General features: G+C 38.1%; 1 protein-coding gene across 1 annotated transcript in view; it reads right to left on the bottom strand.

The window, feature by feature from the left end:
- Window positions 1-23,851, bottom strand: part of LOC138162216 (putative ferric-chelate reductase 1) — a 59,821-nt gene that overhangs the window by 20,667 nt on the left and 15,303 nt on the right. Inside the window, exons 4-7 of the mRNA XM_069089252.1 lie at window positions 23,373-23,464; window positions 14,855-14,936; window positions 6,608-6,802; window positions 3,116-3,217 (exon numbers count right to left, since the gene is read on the bottom strand). Coding sequence (XP_068945353.1) covers window positions 3,116-3,217; window positions 6,608-6,802; window positions 14,855-14,936; window positions 23,373-23,464 — 471 coding nt within the window. The remainder of the gene's footprint in view (window positions 1-3,115; window positions 3,218-6,607; window positions 6,803-14,854; window positions 14,937-23,372; window positions 23,465-23,851) is intronic.

Genomic DNA, 23,851 nt, shown 5'->3' on the forward strand with positions numbered 1-23,851 from the left:
TTCTGTTCAGCTCTAGTTTTTTCATCAAGAATGCTTGAAAATCCTCTATTTCATTGAATGATCATATTTTCCCCTGAAGCACTGTACTCAGTTTTGCTAGGTAGGTGATTCTTGGTTTTAGTCCTAGTGCCTTTGACCTCTGGAATATCATATTCCAAGCCCTTCAAACCCGTAACATAGAAGCTGCTAGGTCTTGTGTTATCCTGATTGTGTTTCCACAATACTCAAATTGTTTCTTCCTGACTGCCTGCAGTATTTTCTCCTTGACCTGGGAACTCTGGAATTTGGCTATAATATTCCTAGCAGTTTTTTTTGGGGGGCGGGGGATCTTTTTCAAGAGGCAATCAGTGAATTTTTTCAATCTGTATTTTGCCCTCTGGTTCTAGAATATCAGGACAATTTTGCTTGATAATTTCTTGGAAGATGGTGTCAAGGCTCTTTTTGTGATCATGGTTTTCAGGTAGTCCAGTAATTTTTAAATGATCTCTCCTGGATCTATTTTCCAGGTCAGTGGTTTTTCCAATGAGATATTTCACATTGCCTGCTATTTTTTCATTTGTTTGGATCTGTTTTATAGTATCTTGATTTCTCATAAGGTCATTAGCTTCCATTTGCTCCAATCTAATTTTGAAGGAGTTATTCTCTTCAGTGAGCTTTTGAAACTCCTTTTCCATCTGTAAAATTCAGCTTTTTAAAGCATTCTTCTCCTCACTGGCTTTTTGAATCTCTTTTGACATTTGAGTTAGTTTATTTTTTAAGCTGTTATTTCTTCAGTGTATTTTTGGTTCTCCTTTAGCAGGCTATTGACTCACTTTTCATGATTTTCTTGCATCATTCTTATTTCTCTTCCCAATTTTTCCTCCAATTCTCTTACTTGATTTTCACAGTCCTTCTTGAGCTTTTCCATGGCCCGTAACCAATTCATATTTTTTTTGATGCTTTTGATGCAGGAGTTCTGACTTTGCTGTCTTCTTCCCACTCCATGCCTTGATCCTTTTTGTCTCCAAAAAAGGAATCTATGGTTTGATTACGTTTCCTGGGCTTGCTCATCTTGCCAGTCAATTACTTGACTTTTGAGCACTTTGCCACAGTAGAACTCTTCTTCCAGAATGGAGAGAGCTTCGTCCCAAATCTCTGGAGTTTTCATAGCTGCTGGAGCTATTAATTGGGCACCTTCTTTACAGACACCACAAGCTCTGGCTTACTGGTCACACACCACAGGACCACCAACCAAGACCACAATCCATATCCAAGCAGGTTAAGGCAAGAGTGATTACCCTATCAATGGTTGCTTGGTCCCCCTGAAATCTGCAAGCCAGGAGCTCCTGAGACTGCTAGGCAATGGTGGCTGCACAGCTGCCATGCCTCCACCCACTTCTTGCCCCAGGGACAGGGTCTGGACTGCACTCTTGGTCCCCCTTTTTCTACAGAGTTCCATACTGACCTTTTACTTTCTTTTTGGCATTTATGGGTTGATAATTCTGGAAACTGCCACAGCTGCTAGTGATTCTCTCTCCTGAAGTCTGCTCTGGGTCCGCCGCTGGTTGGGGCCACTCCGGGGCTGGGAACCACATGGCTCATGTGGGGTTGCACACAGCTCCCTGCCTGCTGTGATAGATCCTTCCTGTTGGCCTGCTGGGCTTTTTTCAGTAGGAGCTTTGTTCCTTTTTGTTTTTTGTGCGTTCTGTAGCTCTAAAGTTTGTTTAGAGTTATTTTTTTACATGTATTGGAAGTGATTGGAGGTAAGCCCACACCAAGTTTGTGCTTCTACTCTGCCATCTTGGCTCTGCCCCCTAAGAAACCCTGTTGCTGACATAACAGTAAGGGGCGGGACAGGGAGGAGATAATACCTTATATAAGGAAAAACACAAGCTGGAGAGTCAGAACTTCTTGGAGCAAGTCATGTGGAGGCTGAGGAGGAGAGGCCAGAAAGCAATTCTGATTTTGAGACTTTTCTCCTGGGAACTTCTGCTAAGAGTTTCCAAGAACCAGGCTGAGGACTTACTATGAGTGAGAGAGGAGGATCCCTGCTTGAGGGGACCTGTTCTGTTGTGAAGCCTTGGAAATGTGTGTGTTCACTACATTAACCATGTGTATCAACTTTGTGGTTACTGTAATGACTTTGGCTTTCTGGTTCTGGGACTCAGTTTCCTGGTATTTGGATAAGGACTTGAGGTAGACTAGACACTATAAGCTTCAGTATGGAACAGGAACTGCACAGAGAGCTGGAGAAGGAACTGGGAGCTGTTGGCCTTTGAACTCAGGTGGCAGTTGGTTAGATTCAGGTAGGAGCTGGGACCATGGAAGAGGAACCATGGAAGCCGAGAGCCTGCCTTGAGTCAAGATGAAAAGACCTCTCCTTGGGTATTTAATGCTGACAGATGAGATTGTAAGTTAATTTTGACCTAGGGGTGGATGGCCTTTGTACTTTCCACTACCCCTTAAGAGGGTACTGAGTAGTGACTGATGATATTATAACTTGATAGCACTCCATGAGTGGAGGACTTTGACCTTTGTACTTTGTGTCAATAAAGGAGGCTTGTCTCCTTAAGGGTGATTTAATTAAGGATTTACTAAATGAAGGACTTACTAAATGAATGTTATCTTTTGCTTAAAACTATGTGACCACTTTGGTGAAAACTATGTAGCCATTTTAGTGATAAGTTGTGAAGTTATAATATTCTGAATGCTGTATTTTGTTTTCTGTGAATGTTTTGCTCTGATTTGTTACTGAATAAATAGAGAGTTCACTATACTGTGTAATCAGAACCTTGAAGCTGTTCACAGCAGCAGTCATCTGGAAAGCTGCTTGTGCTTGGCTTTATAGATCTCCAAATAAACGTCATGCAATCATTCTTATCATTCAAATCAAAGGTAATTTGATTGAGACAGATTTGATAGACAGTGATGACTAAAAGAAGATGTATCTAGCATTTTAAATTTTCTTCTTTATACAAAAAATTACTGTTTCATTTTTTTTTTTATTCAGGAGAACAAAGTAATGACTTTTGCCATTATTTTTAACATAGGCACTGCAGAAGTCAGTGATCCATCTGCTATCCTTATCTAACAAGAAGTATAAGAAGAGTTAAGGAGTGTAGAGTAACAACATTACCAGGGCTTTAACAGTTAGAGATTTTCGATCAGTCGTTGAGGCATATTGTACCACTACTTGTTCAGTCCCATTCAGCAAGCAGCTATAAACATCATCATTCCCCTAGAAAAGAAACATCAGGAGCGGCTAGGTGGTGCAGTGAATAGAACATCAACCCCGCCATCAGGAGGACCTGAGTTCAAATACCACCTCAGAGACTTAACACTTACTAGCTGTGTGACCTAGGGCAAGTCACTTAACCCCAATTGCCTTACCTTCTCCCCCTCTAAAAAGCAAAAAAAAAAGACCTCAACACTCAAAGAAATTTCACAATTAGCACAAAATATAAAACCTAAATACTAAAAACTAATGGCCAGTTGAAGGAAAGACACTACATATGGCTTAATGTTTCTATAGAACTATCTATGAAATTTGTTTCTTAAAAGGAATCCCATAAGTGGTGAGGTGATCCAACTATTTTGGACAGCAATTTGGAACTAAATTATGAATTATCAAACAGTATTTGCCCTCTGATAAAGTAATAACACTTTTACATCTGTATTCCAAAGAGATAAAAAAGGGGAGGGGAGAACCTATATGTACAAAAATATTTATAACAGTTCTTTTTGTGGTGCTTAAGAATTGGAAATTTGAGGTGATGGCCATCAACTGGGAAATGGCTAAACAAATTATGGTATATTATTGTAATGGAATATTATAAGAAATGACAAGCAAGATGATTTTAGAGAAAAAAGAAGAGTCCTACACAAACTAATACAAATTGAACAGAACCAGGAGAACACTGTACACACTAAAAGGACTCATGATGAAAAATGCCATCCACCTCCAGAGAGATGTTGTTTGAATATGGACTGAAGCACACTATTTTTTCTTCCCTCCCTCCTTTTCTTCCTTCTTTCATTTTCTTGCACAAAATGACTAATATGGGGAAAAAAGGGAATCCCATAAAACAAACAAAAATCTAGTTATTTTATATCAAGAAAACAGACCATATCCTCAACCAGATTCTCCTCTTAGAATCCTAGTTTAGTTTATTTGCTCTATTTTTATGCAGCTACTGATAGATAGTTAGGGATAGGAATACAGACAGGACTGCTATTAAGAACATGAGCTCTTTGACTTTCTTTGAATCTCTCAGTGCTTAGCCCAGTGCCTGGTCCACAGTTAGCACTTGAGAAATGCTTGTTGACTGTGATATATGGAATTCCCAGGTGAGGAAACTCCTTCTACCAAACCAGGTTTGTACAGTCCCCAAAACTAATAGACTTAGAGAGCTGCCTTAGAGCAGTGAGAGTTTAAGTGACTTGTCCAGGGTCATTCAGCTGTCATTTATTAAAAGCAGGACTTGAACACAGATCTTCCTGGCTTTAAGATCAGTTGTTGATCCATTATGCAACATACTTGAAAATCATATCTACTAAAACAGGGCTTTCATATTAATTGATTGTGATCAAATTATTGATCTTCAAGACATTACTACTGTCTTGCTCTACTTTTTTTTTTTAGTTTGATTGAATTTTGAATGGGAAAGGACTGTAGCAATCTCTTTCTAACCTTGTACTTACTCTCCCCCTCCTCCAAATCATAAGGAAAATGAAAAGTATCTAATCCTTAAGAAAAAAGTTGAAGTCCCTGGCATCAAGTTCTTACATGAAGATGATTCATTCTTTCCTTTTAAAAATAGAAATTTTTTTTACACACTTTTAAAATTATTTTCTTAATCAGAAAAAAATCTTCCTTCCCTCCCTCCAATATCACTTTGCCCCAGTGAGAAAGAAACAAAAGGAAAAACTGTATTACAAACATGCAGAGTCAAGAAAAACAAGTTCCTGCATTGGCTGTATTGGAAAAGAACCTCTCTATCAGGAGGCTGGTAGCATGTTTCATCACAAGTACTCTAGAATTATAGCTTATAATTCTGCTGGTCAGAGTTCCTAAGTCTTTCAAAATTGTTTGTCTTTACAATAATGTCATTACTCTATAAATTACTTTCCTAGTTCTACTCTCTTCCCTCTGCATCAGTTCATACAAGTCTTTTCAGGTTTCTCTGAAACTAGCCTCTTCCTAATTTCTTATAGCACAATAGTATTCTATTATATCCATACACTATAACTTTTTTTTTTTTGCTTTTTTGGAGGGCAATTGGGGTTAAGTGACTTGCCCAAGGTCACATGGCTAGTTTTTATGTTAAGTGTCTAAGGCTGGATTTTAACTCAGGTCCTCCTGACTCCAGGGCCAGTGCTCTATCCACTGTGCCCCATAGTTGCCTCCATACACTATAACTTGTTCAGCTAGCTATTCACCAACTTATGGGCACCCCTTCAGTTTCTAATCCTTTGCCATCAAAAAAGAGCTCCATCCTTCGGGTTTGTTTTTCTTAGGACTAATCCCTGGCCTTAATCTTCACACACTCTTATTCCCCACCTCCCTCTGTATTTTTGTAATTAACTTTGCGCATGTGTGCATGTATTAAACATTTCCCAAAAAGGGCAGTAAAAATATGAACATTTGACTCTTAAGGAATAAAAAGATAATAAATAACCTAAGAATAATCAAGATTGAACAAACCTTCCAAACGAAGGGTTCTTAACTTATTTTGTATCATGGACCCCTATGGCAAAGACTATGGACCTCTTTAGGGGTACCTATGTGGCATGGTGGATAGAGTGCTGGGCCTGGAATCAGGAAGACATCTTCCCTAGTTGAAATCTGGATTCAGACACTTACTAGCTGTGTGACCCTGGGTAAGTCACTTAACCCTGTTTACTTTGGTTTCTTCATCTGTAAAATGAGCTAGAGAAGAAAATGGAAACCATTCCAGTATCTTTGCCAAGAAAACCCCAAATGGGGTCACAAAAAGTTAGACATTACTGAAAAATGTCTGAACAACAACAAAAATGGACCTTCTCACAATTGTGTTTTTAATCACAGAAAATAAAATATATAGGATTACAAAAGACAACAAATATATTGAAATAAAGTTTTATTTTTCCCTATTCAAATTCATGGAATTCCTTAAATCAATCCATGGACCCCTTGGGGGGGTATCTGTGGACCTCAGATTAAGAGCCTCTGCTCAAAATCTGCCCAATAACTTCCTTTCATAGGAGTACAGAATTAAAACAACCTTAGAAAATAAAGCACTTTCTATGCATAGTAGATACAGTTTTGGACCTAGAATCATGAAGACTTGGTTACAAATGACCATTATTAGCTGTCCAAGTCCTGTAACATCCCTGAGCTTCAGTTTCCTTATCTGAAAACTAGGGATAATACTATCCTCCACATATAGTAGTTATAAGGCTTAAATGAAATTATTATGCACATAAAGCATTTTGTAAGTTTGAAAGAGCTATATTAATGTCAGTTATTAGCTTGATCCCTAAATTTATGTTTCAAAGGACTTTCAAAGCACAGTATCTGCCTCCCAGTTTGGTGTTAGATTCCTTCCTTTTGTTGGAAAGTGTCTTCCTTGCAAGACATAGAACTTACCATTGAAGTATCACTGGAAAACCCAATGGCAACATAACCCTCAGAAAGGCTGCTCATTTCAAATCTGAAACTTTGAACATCCACCAACTCAGAAGACATGAACAAACAATTTGCGTCTGTGGGATCACAGTTTTCTGGAGCTCTGAAACAAAATTTGGTTTTACCACAGTCGCTGGAATTCATTGATTGTAGAGTCTGTAAGCAAAATGCAAAAAAAAAAAAAAAACTTCTTTCATTTTCCAAATCAAATTAAATCTGAAAACATTGTTAAATACAGAGTAAACAAAACTGAAAAATGCTCCCCAAATAAACATGCTTGGATCTCACTTCAGGATTTAGAAGTGTATAGCTATTCTTTGCTAATGGTCGCCCTGAACAATGATGTTTCAAAATAACATTAATGCAACATGATTGAATGCCAGAGTAGATACAAACTCCCACTATAACAACATTAAGTTGACTATCCACTCTTTTTAGAACCAAATGTATCTATAATGACATTTTACCTAAACCAGTTTTGAGCAAGTCAAATAAAGTCAACTAGAATTTGTTAAATGCCTACTATGAGTCAGGGAAAGGTGAAAAATAGTCCCTGTTCTCAAGTGTCTGTTAACAGTTAGGTGGGGGTTGAATGTTAATGTAATACCTAAATATATGTATGTGTAAATCTGGATCTAAGAAAAGTTAAAGTGAATGTGATTTAGGTGGGCTTAAATATATCTCTATTTATTTTGCTCTTTTTTTTAAACTTTGCTTTTATTGTCTAGGAGGTTGCAGACACTGCTATTTTTTCTAGTGCAAGTTAGTGGCTGGGTTTAGAGTCAGTAAGACCTGAGTTCAATACTTATATCTCAAACTTAATGCCCTGGGCAAGTCATTTAACCTCTATATGCCTTAAGCAACTGCCTAGGATTTCTCCACTAAGTTATTCATGGTTTTAACAGAAGGAGTTTAGTCTATTGATCTGACAAGTTGTAACAGATCTTTTGACATTACTATTAGTTCATATAATATTTACCTAGATTCTACTTTAGGTATCATCTTTCAAGCTCTAGACCATGAACTTCTTTTTTGTTGTTGTTGAAATTTTTTTATTTTTTCAAATGCTTTATTAACTTCTGATTTATATCATTCATTTCTGCCAGATTTTGAGTTACAAAATTTCTCCCCGTTTTTCCCCTACCCACCACCCCAAAATAACAATCTCACAGGATATCTCCTCCTCCAATCTGCTCTCTCCCATATCTTCTCCCATACCCCCTTCAACTTTTCCAGTAGGGAATGGTGGATCTCTGTGACCCAGTGCCTGTATATGTTACTTCCCAATTACATGTAAAATAGTGTGTGTGTGTATATATATATATATGTATGTATGTATATAATTTTAAATATTTGATTTTAAAACTTTGAATTCCAGATTCATTCCCTTCCTCCCTTGTCACCCACACTTACTGGGAAGATAAGCAGTTCAGTATAGGTGGTACATGTGCAGCTAATGAAAAACATTAATATATATGTTGTAAAAGACTGACTATATTTCTCTCCCTCCTATCCCACCTCCCACTTGTTCTATTCCCTACTTTGATGCCGTCCCTTTTCAAAAATGGGTGCTTTCAACTTCCCTCCCCCCAGGCCGGGACTCCCTTCCATCATCCCTTCTTCCCCTCTACTCTCCTGTATGGTGAGATACCCTGTTTAGTGTGTATTTCATTCCCTCCCTGAGCCAAATTCAATGAGAATAAGACTGACCCATTCCCTTTTGCCTTCCTATTCTTCCCCTCCATTGTAACCATTTTCCCTTGCCTCTTCTAAATGAGATAATTTACCCCATTCTGTCTCTCTCCATCTCCTCTCATTATATTTCTCTCACCTCTTAATTTCACTTTCTAAGTATCATCCCTTCCTATTAAATTTGATCTGTTCCCTCTATCTATTTATATCTGTAAACATATATACAAACATTCACATATGTATTCATAAGCCCATATACCCTCCGATAGAGCCATATATATATATTTCTATTCCCTTCAAGTATTTTCATACTGAGAAAAGTTTCATCAGTTACAATTATTGTTTTTCCATGTAGGAATGTTAATAGTTCAACTTTGATATGTGGCTCCTGATTTCTTTTCCCTGTTTACCTTCTCAAGCTTCTTTTGCTTCTTATATCTGAATGTCAAATTTTCTATTCAACTCTGGTTTTTTCATCAAGAATGCTTGAAAGTCCTCTATTTCACTGAATGACAATATTTTCCCCTGAAACATGATACTCAGTTTTGCTGGGTAGGTGATTCTTGGTTTTAATCCCAGCTCTTTTGCCCTCTGGAATATCATATTCCAAGCCTTTTGATCCTTCAGTGTAGAAGCTGCCAGATCCTAGGTTATCCTGATTGTTTTTTCCACAATATTCAAATTGTTTCTTCCTGACTGCTTGTAATATTCTCTCCTTGATCTGGGAATTCCAGAACCTGGCTATAATATTCCTAGGAGTTTTCTTTTGGGGATCTTTTTCAGGAGGTGATCGGTGTATTCTTTCAACCTCTATTTTGCCTTCTGGTTCTAAAACATCAGGGCATTTTTTCTTGAGAATTTCTTGGAGGATGATTTCTAGGTTCTTTCTTTGATCCTGGCTTTCAGGTAGTCCAATAATTTTTAAATTATCTCTCCTGGATCTATTTTCCAGGTCAGTGGTTTTTCCCATGAGATATTTCACATTGCCTTCTATTCTTTCAATGGTTTGGATCTATTTAATAGCATCTTGATTTCTCTTAATGGCACTAGCTTCCCTTTGGTCCATTCTAAATCTAAGATAATGATTCTCCTCAGTGAGCTTTTGAGATTCTTTTTCCATCTGGCAAATTCGGCTTTTTAAAGCATTCCTCTCCTCATTGCCTTTTTGAGCTTCTTCTGCCAATTGAGTTGCTCTGTTTACGGTGTGATTTTCCTCAGTCAGGCTGTTGATTCTCATTTCGTAATTTTCTTGCATCGTTCTCATTTCTCTTCCCTCTTTTTCCTTCACTTTTCTTATCTGCTTCTTAAGGTCATCTATGACCTGTAACCAGCTTGAATTTTCCTTTAAAGCTTTGGTGCAGGAGTTGTGACTTCACTGTCTTCCTCCTGTTCCATGCTTTGATCCTTTTTGTCCCCCAAAATAGGAGTCTAATGTTGGAGTCTTCTGTTTGCTTTGCTTCCTTTGCCTGGTCATGCTGCCACTCAATTACTTGACTTTTGGGCTTATTGCCACAGTAGGACTCTGCCACCAGACAGAGGAGATTCCGTTCCAAACACTGGGGGTTTCTTAGCTGCCTGAGGTATTAGTTGGGTTCCCTCTCTGAAGCCTCCACATGCTCTGGCAAGCTGGTCACACACCCTAGGACCTCCACCTTAGACCTCCATCCAGATCCAAGCAGGTTAAAGTAAGAGCAACTACCCCTCAGACTGGTCGCTTGATCCCCCTACACTATGCAGGCCAGGAACTGAAGCTGCAGCATGGAGCTGGCTGTTCCAGGCATCTCAGCGGCTTCTTGCCCCGGGGGCAGAAGCTGATGCACTCCCAACTACTGGTTCCAAAGTCCACACTGCACTGATCTCTTTGTCCTTCGCATCTATGTGTTGATAAACCTGGAAACAGCCACAGCTGCTGATGATTTGGAGTTCCTCTGGCCAGCAGCTGGTCAGGCCTGCCCGGGAGCTAAAATCTCCAGCTCACGCAGGCCTGGGTTCGGCTCCCACAGCATTGCACTGGCCAATTCCTGCTGGCTTGCCGAGCTGTCCTCAGTGGGAGGTTAGCTTCTCTGTGTCATTTTGTGGGTTCTGCAGCTCCAAAGTTTGTTCAGTGTCCTCTTTTACATGAATTGGGGAAGGTGGAAGCTGGAGCCCGTGGAGGTCCTATTTCTACTCCGCCATCTTGACTCTGCCCCCTTCTTTTTTTGCCTTTTTTTTGGAGGGGCGGTTGGGGTTAAGTGACTTGCCCAAGGTCACATGGCTAGTTTTTTTTTGTGACTAAGGCCAGATTTGAACTCAGGTCCTCCTGATTCCAGGGCTTGTGCTCTATTTGCTGTGCCACCTAGCTTCCCTGACCATGAACTTCTTGAAGATAGGTTGGGTCACCTGTATTTCTTTTATATTTTTTAAATTCAGTTTTATTTTATTTTTAGATTCACATTCTCTCCCTTTCTCCTCCCCAGCCCCATCTAGAAAGCAAGAAAACTTCTTGCATTTCTTTTCTTTCTCCTATAATATTAGTATAGAATTTGATATATAATAAATATTCCATACATACTTGATGGAGTTGTGCCATATTCTGCACAAAAGATTTACTTTGGAAAAGTTGTATGAAGATATTTTACATGAACATCTTTCAATGAATATCTAAAATTAATATTTCAGTAATTGAAATAAAAAGATACATATTTAAATTAATTATCCTTTTTATCATGTGTACTGTAAGCTTTAAATTTTATAAAATTAAAAAATTAAATTTTATAAAATTTTCCTGAAGAAGGCTGAGAAGACAATTGATTAGCAGGATATAAAACAGAGAATTTGAGATATATGTAATATATACAGGTAGCATAGCATGGTGCAGCTAGGGAGCACCAGACCTGAAGTCAGGAAGACATCTGAGTTCACTGACATTTACTGGTTGTGTGATCACAGGCAAGTCACTTAACCCTATTTGTCTCAGTTTCCTTATCTATAAAATGAGCTGGAGAAGGAAATGTCAAACCACTCCAGTATCTTTACCAAGAAAACCCCAAATGGGGTCTCAAAGAGTCAAACACAACTGAAATGACCAAACAAGAAGAAGCAGCATAATATAGTGGATTGAAGACAAGGCTCCAACGGAACTGGGTTCAAGTCTTACCTATGAAACATTAAGGCTTTGTTAACCTTACCAAGTCAGTTAACTTTTCAATGCCTTAAGCAATTCTCTAAAACTTTAAGTTTAAACTTTAGAAACTTTATTGAATAGCTGAAGAACTGCACTTGTGGAAGGAGTTTCTTCTGGGGATACTTCCTATACAGAAATCACAGGAGATACAAGCCCCCCCAAAATATGACATGAGTAACCTCATGCTATTGCATCAAATGTGACACTCTGGTCCTTTAATAAATCAGTTTCATTTTGAATAGTTAATTTAAGTCAGCTGGGGCAGTGACATCAATCAATACAGACTTCTAGCCTAAGACAACTTGCTGCTGGAAAAGACTCACACAGACAATGCAAACAACAGGATCACGGCAGGGATTGCTTCAAAACAAAGACTTCCCTTCTAATTCATTATTATAAAGCTCCCCAGAAGAAGCTTTAAAAAAAGGGGGCCTATTTCCTGAAACTGCTCTCAGAGCCATGAAAAGATTTGGGAGGGTCAAGTGGAAAGAAGAAAAGATTCTCAAAATTTGCTGTGGGAAATCAACTAACAAGGCTAGATATGAGAGGAGAACAAGTACACAAGATAACTGGGATACAAGAGAGAGCAAGAAGGGAAAAGAAAAGGTCCAGACAAAGGGCTAAAAGATCAGAGAGCTCAGCTTCAACCACTGGTGGGGAGGGAGAATGCTTAGTGGTTTCATTGAGCAATCTGCTGAGTCCTGAAAGAAGGGAGGTTCTGCAAAGAGAGAGATTGGGAAGGGAGGGAACATTCTAGATGGGATGGATGGTGAAGGCAAAGACCCAGAGATGAAAGGGGAAAAGACAAGAATGGTAAACAAAGGTAGGTCCAGTTTGACTGTTGCAGAGAACATGTGACAAAGAGTATGGGATAAGAGTAGATAGTCATGTTGGAACTAGATTGTAGAAGGCTTTGGGTGTATAAACATCAGGAATTTATACTTTATTCAGTAGACAACAGGGGATCTTTGAAAGGAGAGAGGTGACAGGACACGGTATATCAGATAAATTACAAGGCAATCTTCTCTGATTCTCCTACATAGGTAAAGTTATTATTTCGTATTATAGCTATTTGCCTCTCAGATATAGTACTATACTACATTCCATGAAGGCAGGAATTCTGTCTTCTCTACCTTAGTATATAGATAGTAGCTTAATCATTTGTTGAATTGAATTTTCAATAGGTTTTAATCTCTACTGTTAACAACTTTTAATTTGTTCCCTAGAGCCTTTTTCTTAGCTGTGTCAGATATGTGTTTGTGGATTATTTTATTCATAGAATTCCTAGAAAGATATTTTCTAGTATTGATTTCCCAGAGATTCAACTCCAATAATAAAATGACTGAAATTATGCATTTTGAGTGTGTGTAAATCCCCTCCTCAATCAGTTAGCAAGCATTTATTAAGCCACCAGGCACTGTGCCAAGTGCTGGTAATACAAGTACAAGCAAAAGAAAGAGTCCCTGCCCTCGATGTGCTTATATTCTAAGGGGTGGGGGGGTAAGGGATAACACATAAAAGGCATCTGAAAGGGGTAGAAGAAGAAGGTATGGCATCATGGTGGGGAAAGTCTGGAGTGGAGCCCTGAGAAAAATGAAAGAGTGAACATGAGTAGGCTGGAAACTTTCTTAAAATTGAGATTCCTGTTAGTAATTGACCTGAGAAAGGGGTTTCAGGGGAAGAGGGATTTCCCAAGGTGAGAAGGCTGTTGGGAAATTGTATTAGAATAGATTGTTAGACCTAATAGATAATCTAGTCAAGCTCCTTCTTTTACAGATGAGGAAAATGCATTTAGAAAAGCTAGGTGACTTGATTATTTCCAGTTTATCCTGCGTGTAACTTGTTTGAACACAGTCCATTTGCATGTTATCTTCCCCAGTAGATGGTGAACTTTTTTTTTCTTTTTGGAGGGCAGTTGGGGTTAAATGATTTGCCCAAGGTCACATGGCTGGTTTTTGTGTTAAGTTTCTGAGGCCGGATTTGAACTCAGGTACTCCTGACTCCCTGGCTGGTGCTCTATTTAATTGTGCCACCTAGCTGCCCTGATGGTAAACTTCTTAAAAGCAGGGAATATCTTTTGCCTTTATATCTCTAGTACCTAGTACACTGCCTGGCACATAGCCAGCACTTTAAGAATGTTTACTGACTGACTGACTTGTCCCCAAGGTTATATAGTTAGTTACAGAATTCAGTTCAAATCAGCTCAATTCAATAAGCATTTATTTATTAGATATCTACTATATGTTGGACAATGCTAGGGATATCATGAAAAAACAAAGAATAGTTACTGTTTTTAAGGGGCTTGAGGAAAGGGGGAAGCTAGGGGGTGCAGCAAATAAAGCACCAGCCCTGGAGTCAGGAGAACCTGAGTTCAAATTTGGCCTCAGACACTTAACACACACACCAAAAAACTAGCCATGTAACCTTGGGCAAGTTACTTAACCCCAATTGCTCCTCAAAAAAAAAAAGAGCTTGAGAAAATATGTATAGAGAAACTTAAACACAAAATACATAAAAATCTATTTTTGGAGGGAGGGAATTAGCAACTGGGGATATCAGGAAAGGCTTCACTCATGGCACTGGTTTGGACTGAGCTTTGAAGAAGGTAGGGATTTTCTGTGGCCAATGGAAGAAGGGAACGTATTTAAGGTTAAAGAGACAACTTGAATTGAAAATTGAATTGAAAAAGGCACAGTGATAGGAAAGGAAATGTTTCAAGGGAAGAGTAGCTAGGCTAGTTTGACATACAGAGCATGAAAGGTAACAAGAAGCTGGAAAACGAAGGCTGGAGGCAGGTTCTGAAGGGCTTTTAAGAAGTACAAAAGTTTGTTACCTTATTATGGAGGCAAGGGGAAACCACTGAGCCACTACATAGTGGAAAGAGACTGGAGACATGGAAACTAAGCCCAATTATCTGGGTGAGATGCAACATGGGCCAGAACTAGGACTGGGACCATGAGAACATAGAGAAGGGAATAGATGTGAACTATATTATGGAAACAGAATAGACAAGACTTGACAACTGATTGGTCATGAAGTGGGAGAGGGACAGTTTACTACGACACTGAGGTTGTGAATATGGGCTATTGGAAGTATGATGGTGCTTTCAACAGATATAGAATTGGGCAAAAAACCCTGGTGCATTTATTCCCTGTATGTTAGGTCTCACTATGCCTTAGGACCTCCTTCCTACAGGTGGGCTACCAGTTTAACTGTCCAAATCTGAAGAGGTGAAGGTGCTCCAGATAAATGTGTGCTAAGAAAGAGAGAAAACCTTGATTCAACTTAATCTCTTCCTTTCTTTTTCTCATAGTTCTAGATTGTACCTGCAACTTGAAGATGTATGTGTTTACCTTAGTTGATCCTGTCAAAGTTTGGAGAGTCTGGCTTTTAATACTAACTCCAGGGCCATCTAGATCTTGAAACACAGTTGCTCTGTCAAGGAAATAAAAACCAGATTACACATGAGGTAAGAAATTTGTGTAAATTGTTTTGTGTCACAGTTAAACATGTCAAAAGTAAACTTTTCTTCCCTCTGCCAACCAAATAGACACACACACACACAATTTCCCTGTTTCTGTTAAAACTGGCATAACCATCCACCATTCACTTTCAAAACCTCAGTCATCCTTTATTCTTCCTTCTTCCTCATCTCCCCCTTCCCCAACATATGGAATGTATTGTCATATATTTTTTATAGACTTGTTAAAGCTCTTAACAAACTTTATCCAAAGCATTTATAGATTTTTCTCACAAAAAATTATAAACAAAGCCCCCCCCCATGACACATAGACTGAGGAACAAAAAAAAAAGATATACCAAATTTTTTTTCCCCAGGAGTGCAAAGGTTAATTTATTATTAGTGACAATCAAGCAAGCCACCTCAAAGCAAATAATATTTATACTGCCTTTGATGATCACTGCCAAACCTTTGCTTCAGTTTTGCACCCACTGCCTATTTGTGTATTGTAAATGAACATGATGTCCCAAAAGTCTTAGTGCAATTTAGTGCCGTGATAATAGTTTGATTAAATACAATAATAAATAATAAGCTTTAGTAGCTTAAAATTTTCCTAAGATCTTTGGAATATCTTGTATAAAAAAGGCCAAAGTAATAGCAGTGAGAAAACTATAGTATTTACTATTAAATGGAATGTTGTTTCCTTCTTGAAATATACTAGCACATAATCATATTAAAAACTAATAAAAAACATGGCATTTTCCAGGGAGATGTTTAAATCCATTATGGTTCTGCCTAGCCTTAAATTCATTATGATCTCTCCTAAATAGGACTATATATGGTCTCCAGATTGGTTGAACCAAAAATGTGTCATGGATCCAGTGGAAAACACAACAGCTTCATTAGTTGATGTGATCTTTCTCCAATGATGTCAAAATCTTATTTGGACTGGATAAATAGAAAATCCTTAATATACTCAATGGAAAGGTATAGATTGAAGACTTCAAGTTTAAATCCAGGTCAAATTAAGCCAATAGACTATGTTGATACTTATAAATGCTTCACTATCCAGGCAAAATACACAGCAAAAGAATATCAAGGAAAAGATTTGGTTTAACACATCAGGAGATGTATTGGCATTCTGAAATCAAAGACAAATGGGAAAAATATATTTAAAGCAACCTAATACCCTTTTGAAATAATTTGCTAGTAATGTGTTGTCAAAATAGCTTTAAAGGTGTTTTTTTCTCATGGTTGATTCTCTCTTTAAAGTCATTCATATCTGTTTGCTTCCTTCCATTCCTATTATTTCCAGCCTCCAGGCCTTGTCACATCTTGCCTCTATGATCACAATAAAGGAAGCCAAATTGACAACAGACCCACTAAGTGCTAAAAACATACTAACCAATTCAGACTCCTTAGCTCTCCAGATTTCGGAATCCATGCAAGTAACCATCTTTCTGATATGCACATGGTAAACACTTGATAAAACTTGTGTTGACTTACTGACATGTTAAAATACTGCTGAGTAGACCATGGCTACCTGTTACCTTAGTTACACTTCAAGAGACACTCTTTCCATCTCAGCATTTATACATGCACTCTCTCTTAAAGTATGTTACTTTTATAGATGACTAGTCATGCATTTTTGTATTTATTTTAGGTTTAGTTTCAGAAGGGTATTTGTAGTGGGGAAACAGAATTCTTTACCTGTACTAAAAATCTACTTTACTTGCTCTCCCATTTGTTGTCTCACTTTAACCCTTACATGTTGACAATAGAGGTGGCATGATGTTGTGAATAGTTAACCAGGAGGACTTGGGTTTGAGTCCTGTCTCTGACACACATTGGTTGTGTGACCTAGTCACTTAACTTCTCAGTGGCTCAGAGATAACTCAGGGGATACATTGCAGAGATGCTACTGACCTGAATTTTTAGAGGGAGTTTTTAGCTGGCAGTTCCTTATTGTCAATGAAATCAGTATCAATGAAGTCCACTCCCTACCCATTAATGCACAAATATGTTTTCCTGTATTAGAAATGAGAAGGGCTGAAGAGTTCTATTGTTTTATGCAAATTTGAAAAGTTGGCACAACTGATTTACCAAAACTACTCTCTGTATTTTCCTTGGGTTTTCATAAATGTTGTCTTTCAAAAGTCTGGGGGGTGGCTAGGTGGTACAGTGAATAGAGCACTGGCCCTGGAGTCAGGAGGCCCTGAGTTCAAATACGGCCTCAGATATTTAACACAAAAACAAAACTAGCCATGTGACCTTGGGCAAATCACTTAACCCCAATTGCCCTACCTTCCCTCCTCCAAAAAAAAAAAAAGTTTGGGTTTCTGTCTTTTAGCCGTCTCTCTTTATTCTTCATCATGCCCGCAGTCACTGAGGTACCCTTTATTTCATCTGGGTAGTTTAATTGCAAAATTCTCTTACTCAGTGCCATATGCCAGGACTGTAGACCCTGGTATAAGTGCCAAACAAGTCCTTGAAACCTCCTCCCCTCTGCCTGATCCTGCCCTCACTAAATGAAACTTGCTTGCTTTTTATCCCTAACACAGTTCCCTCACATCTGTAATTGTATGAATAAGCTATTATTCACCAAAACTTTGGGGTCCATTGGTCTGAAAAGAGTGAATTCCCTAGCTGTGTAGCTATAAGAAATAAACTCAAAGAATCCACCAGCTAACCAGAATATAGTTTTCTTTGTATCATGTCATTTTTCTTTTTACCTTGTTTCCAACAAGAAACATTACATCAATTATTGGGTCATCTTGTATTTCAGTGGTAGCAATAAGTATTTGCAAAACAACCCATCATACAAATAATTGTTACCTATTCACCAACCTCTATCTCAGAGAATAAAGAAGTAGAGATTTAAAAAAATAAAATAATTATTATTACATATAATCTCATATCACATACATGCATTATACTATTATAAATTTCAATATTAAATTTTTACACAGTAGTATCAACACTACCTTATTTATGTCCCTTTCTGAAATTTCTTCTTTCTATATTTTTAAATTTTTAATTAACACTTTCTTTTGCCCCTACTAAAAAACCCTTCCTTATACCACATAAGTATATTCAACCAAAACAAATTCATGCATTGGCTGCATCTGAAAACATATGTCTCATTCTTCACCTTTAGTCCACCACCTTTTTTCCAAGAGGTAGAAATCATGTCTCTTCATCAGTCTTATGGAGTCATTAACATATGGAGATTCTACAAAGAACTTGGCAAAACCCTACAAATTTAATCGATACATACACTCTGTATTTCTGTTAATGGCATTACCAATCTCTGTCCAGGCTCAAAACCTTGGAGTGACCCTTTACTTTTCCTTTTTCCTCATTCCCCATATCCAAATGGTTGTCAAGTCTTGTTAACTCTACAATTTCTCATCTATACCTTTCTCTCTAATCCTACTGTAGTCTAGGACCAGAAAATTACCTTTCTATTTCAATTATACAATAAGCCCAATTAATTGATGAACTTGGTTAGTATAGATTCATAGTTTCCTACAAAATTGGGAATAGTCAAGGATAGTAAAAAGATGTTTCAGGAATAAGGAAGGAGAGAGGACAAAGAATTGTAGGTCTCCATGTCATGAATATTTTCTTCAAGACAAGAATTTGAAGGAGCCAAAAGGAGAAAGCATAATATATAACCAAACAAAAAAGGAAATTGATATTTTGATTAATAGAAAGTGGCTCATTCCTGAATCATATGCATATAAGATCCTGGCTTATTAGGAAAATTAGTATAAACCTAGAAAAATTAAAATTATGGAAAGATATGCTATGCAAATAAAATATGTTTAATCTGAATTAAACAAATTATTGATCATTTAAATAGGAGATACAGACAGAAGGACAGATATCAATTGTGGTTTTTCCTACCAAAAAGCCTTTATCAGGAATCATTTAACTTACTGGCTAAGTATAGAGTTATAATGGTCAAGAGCAAAATGAGTTTAGATAATAAGCTCATTTTCAAATTCTTATGGAAGATGGTGGAAGATTTTGGGCACATTGCTTGACCAAACAGAAAGAAGTAAAGGAGAAAAAAATCAGTTTAAATAAAATTTGGTGAAAGATACTAAACAAAGCCTTCTGAGGACATTTATAAAGGACAAATGAAAAGATGAAAAAGAATTGCAAAGAGTTTTTATTAAAAACTTTTCAACATAAAGGCAAGTGGAACCACTATGTTTGGGTGCAAGATGCTTATGAGAAAGTAGAAATGACAGTAAAGAGAATGAAAACCAGCCAGAGTAGGCCAAGTACACATAAAAGAGATCCATGCTAGAGATTATACCATTGAGAGATTTGATTCATAGGGAAGCACCAAAGGTGCAAGAAAAAAAAAATCTGTCCTTATTAATACCAAAGAAAAGTGACTGAAAGAATGTCAATAACAAATTAATTGGAATATATGTATATTTTCTCAATCTACAGAAATTTTTATAAAATAACTTGTACACACTTCAAGAATGTTTTTGATGTGGGGGCGGCGCAGCAAATAGAGTACCTGCCCCCGAGTCAGGAGGCCCTGAGTTCAAATTTGGCCTCAGACACTTGACACACTTACTAGTTGTGTGACTTTGGGAGAGTCACTTAACCTCAATTGCCCTCCAAGAAGCAAAAAAAAAATGTTTTTGATGAAAATAGAAAACAGTCTGATTTTAAAAAGTGTTTTCCAGCTTAGATCTTATTTTTATAATCACATAATAAACTGAAGGATATAAAGAATAAAAGATAGGAATAGGCTTATTTTTTACTATGAAAAAAATTTGATTTGGTACAACAAAATGCTACCTTAAAGGTTATATTCACAACAAGTCATAAATACACACATCAAAAATTATGCAAGATTTCTTGAAAGGTACAAAGAACCTTGTTTGTCAAGTTTATATATGTAGATATAGATGTTTTATATATTGCATAAGGCAAAAGGTATGTCATGGCATACTGTCTCCAAATCAAGCAAGCATATTTATTTGGGGTCATACACCCAGCATATCCTATGCCTTAGGGGAACTCCCCACTGGAGTGAAGTATGGCGTTTACATAGAGCAAAAAATACTAACAAATATCCTGGTCTGGTCCAAAGCACGATTGCCTGGTTATGAAGGCAACTTGGAACAGCTAACCATAATGCAAACAGAAAAACCCATGGGGAGGGGAGGGGGCGGGGTAGGGTGAGGTGGTGGTGTTAATTTGTGGTAATGATATTATTATGGGCCAGGTTCACCTTTAGGTGAACCAAGATGAATAGTGCACAGGCGTTGCTCTAGGGAAAGTCACTTATATGGTTTTGTGGCCAACATCCTATATGGGTAATACGTACATTGGTTATAAGATATTTATGTAGGCCAACAGGTGGTTACTCATTGTTTAGAAACTGTTGCTGAAGGGGTGGCTAGGTGGCACAGTGAGTACAGTGCTGGTCCCGGAGTCTGGAGGACCTGAGTTTGGTTCCAGCCTCAGACACTTAACACCCACACCAAAAAAACTAGCCGTGTAACCTTGGGCAAGTTACTTAACCCCAGTTGCCCTCCAAAAGGCAAAAAAGAAAGAAACTGTTGCTGAGACAGCCTGTTGCTAACATTGCTACTGCCATCAATCCCCCCCCCCCACCAAGCAATATGGGACCCAAAATAATTCAGGTGGATGAGGGGTGGAGATCTCTATAATATATATTATAGGTCTAGATCTATCAATCTATTGATCTATCTTAGATACTGCAAATGGACAAATTGGGTTCAATTAAACAGGGGGAAAGCAGGCTGGATTTTTTTTTTTGGAGGGAGAAGGCAAGGCAATTGGGGTTAAGTGACTTGCCCAAGGTCACACAGCTAGTAAGTGGCAAGTGTCTTAGGTCAAATTTGAACTCAGGGCCTCCTGACTCGGGGGTCAGTGCTCAATTCACTGCACTGCCTAGCTGCTCCAGTGCATCACCTAGCTGTCCCTCAATTTTTTTCAAGAAAATTTTGAACTTCGAAACAAAGTCTCATTTTTTAAAAACAAATATTTTGTTGTTGTTGTATGGTTGCTAGATGAACATTGCAGCTTCCACTTAAAATTAAATTAAGGACTTTTAAAAAACTATCACACAAAGGGCAGTGGGAGAGGCACATGGTTGGTGTAAGCAGACTGTGATATGTTACAAATAAGAACCTACTAGGAAGAAAGAATAAAAGGTGTTAAGGAAATATATGTTGAAAAAAAAATGGGTTAGACGTTTGGCAAGAAACAACTAATGGACAGCTATATGATCCATGTATATCCTATAAGAAACAGCAAATGTCAAAGAGGAAAAGAGAAAGGCCTCTAGCATATTGAACGAGCCTCGCCTATGATGAACTCAAGGGAGATCATGGGCAAGGATTATGCAGAAAACAATCTGCATTGTTAGAAGAAATATTACAATCGAATATTTGAGCCTCTAACTATTTTTAGTAGTGCAATGATTCAAGACAATCTCAAAGGACTAATGATGAAAAATACTATCCACTTCTAGAGAAAGAACTGATGTTATTTGAATACAGACTGAAGAATATTATATCTCTCACTTTCTTTTCAAGTTTTCTTCCACAAAATGACTAATATAAAAATATGTTTTACATGATTATACATGTATAACCTATATTGGATTGCTTACTGTCTCAGGGAGAAGAAGGGGAAGGAGGATGGAATAGAGTTTGGATGTTAAAAAAGAATGTTAAAAATTATTTATACACATAATTAGGGGGAAATAAAATATTATTTTAAAAAATACGATGAAAGAATAATCACCCTCCACCCCAAATAGTCTCCACCTGTCAAATACTCTCTCCTTAATGAAATCTGTTGGATTCCTCTTGAGACTTCACCTTCCCTCCTCAGATCTCTTAGAGTCACTATTCTGTCCTTTTTTTTAGCGCTTAACTAGAAAATGTGCCAGACCAAATCCTGACTATGAAATCCTTGAAAAAAAAATTTTTTTTCATTTTCAACATTCACTTCTAATAAGATTTTGAGTTCTAAATTTTCTTTTTCTAAGTGTCTGAGCCCGGGATTTGATCTCCAGGTCTTCTCAACACTAGAGCCGGTGCTCTTTCTTGCTGTGCTACCTGGCCACCCCGGTGGATCAGTCTTTAAAAAATTTAGTTGTTTTCCCAGCCCAGGTTGGTGAAGGGAGACAGATGTCTGGGGTTGGGATCTAAGCAGCGGTGGCTGCATGGAGTCTTTGGAGCACAGGAAATGAGCAAGGATATGCCCGAATCTGTATCAGGTCAAGAAGAGGTTTCAGATTTAGGACAGAGGGGTCTGACCTTTTACAGAGAGCACAAACGGGTGCCAACTAGACGTTCTGTCATTCACCACCATGTATTGGGTCCTAGATCCAGTAAAAACTGAATAAAAGATTTGCATCTGGTAGGGGATATGGACTTATACAGTCCAGGACAAGGAGTAATTGCAGGCCCTTTTCTGTGTAGTAAGTGAAAAAGTGCTAAAGAAACAGCAGCTCTGTGTCTCTGATCCCAGGAAGAAATGGGGTCTCAGATCTAGCTCCAAGCCCACTCTGTTTCCTGCAACAGAATAACCAAGGCAATAAACCCAGACCAAAGGGAGCCCTGCCATTCTGTCACTCAACCTGCAGAGTTTTCCAGCTTATTGAGTCTAATAGTGGTCTACTGGGGCTCCAACCAGAGGCAAGTCCAAAGTTATGTTGCTCAAACACAAACTGAAGTCAGAAACTTACAGATCTTAGCCCAGGAGGGTAACACTTAGACTTTATCTTAGTCCAGGCAACTTTGGGCACACTGAAAGCTTGCATGTCCCCAGCCTGATCTGTCTCTTAGATCCTGGAATAACACAACACTTAATAGTCCAAGAAAGCAGGAGCAAAGATGACATAAAACAAGACAAGCACAACCCAGCCATTCTATCCAAAAGTATATAGAGCCTAACTTTAATATAAAGTCCACAGTCAAGACTTAGGTTGGAAGAATGTGCAAACAAACAAAAAATGCCATGATAACAAGCTATTATGGTGTCAGGTTGCCTAGATCCTAGTTATAAGCAGTCCGGGGTGGGGAGGGAGGGGAGGTGGTCATGTCACAATGTCCAATGTTCTAATTGATTCCCTTGACTCCTCAAATATGTTAATCTCCTTTTGGTATTTGTCATCTACACTACTTAATTAAATACCACCAGATATTGTCTGTTAATTGTTTCATGTATGTATGTATGCAATATTTCCTTAGGTTGAAGTCTCATGAGGGGCAGAAACAGTTTCTTTGATTTTTTGAGGGGGTGATTGTTTAGTACTCATAAATGCCAGCAAATTGTTCTTAAAGTGACTCAAGTGAAGAAATCAAATTTACTTGTGCAGCCACATTAGAAACTTAACATACCTGAACTGAACATTTCCACTTTCAGGAGGTGCTATCCAAACTGTTTGGATTGACTGCTTATTGCTGCTGTCCCTGTGACTTACTGAAGAGTTCTGTAATGAAATAAAGTCAGCATAGACCAAAGAAAGGTAATACACGTCTTCAAAAGATGTTTCCCAGGGTGGCCAGGTAGCACAGCGAGTAAGAGCACCGGCCCCAGTGTCAGGATGACCTGGTGATCAAATCCGGGCTCAGACACTTAGCACCACACCCAGAAATAACTGGCCATGTAAACTTGAGCAAGTTACTTAACCCTGATTGCTTAAAAAAAAACGATGTTTCCCATATTCACAGGATTAGATGAAGTTGTTGAATTTTAAGAATTTACTTCAGTTCATCGATCAATGGAACAACGTACTAGAATCAAACTCTTTGTTCAATGTCTGTTATTTTCTTTTCCAAGGATTTATAGGGGCATTGGGATCACTTGGTGATCAATT

The sequence above is a fragment of the Petaurus breviceps genome, unplaced genomic scaffold (assembly GCF_028583685.1).
Source record: "Petaurus breviceps papuanus isolate PSGF00001 unplaced genomic scaffold, PetGlider_PUasm1.0 186, whole genome shotgun sequence".
NCBI lineage: Eukaryota > Metazoa > Chordata > Mammalia > Diprotodontia > Petauridae > Petaurus > Petaurus breviceps.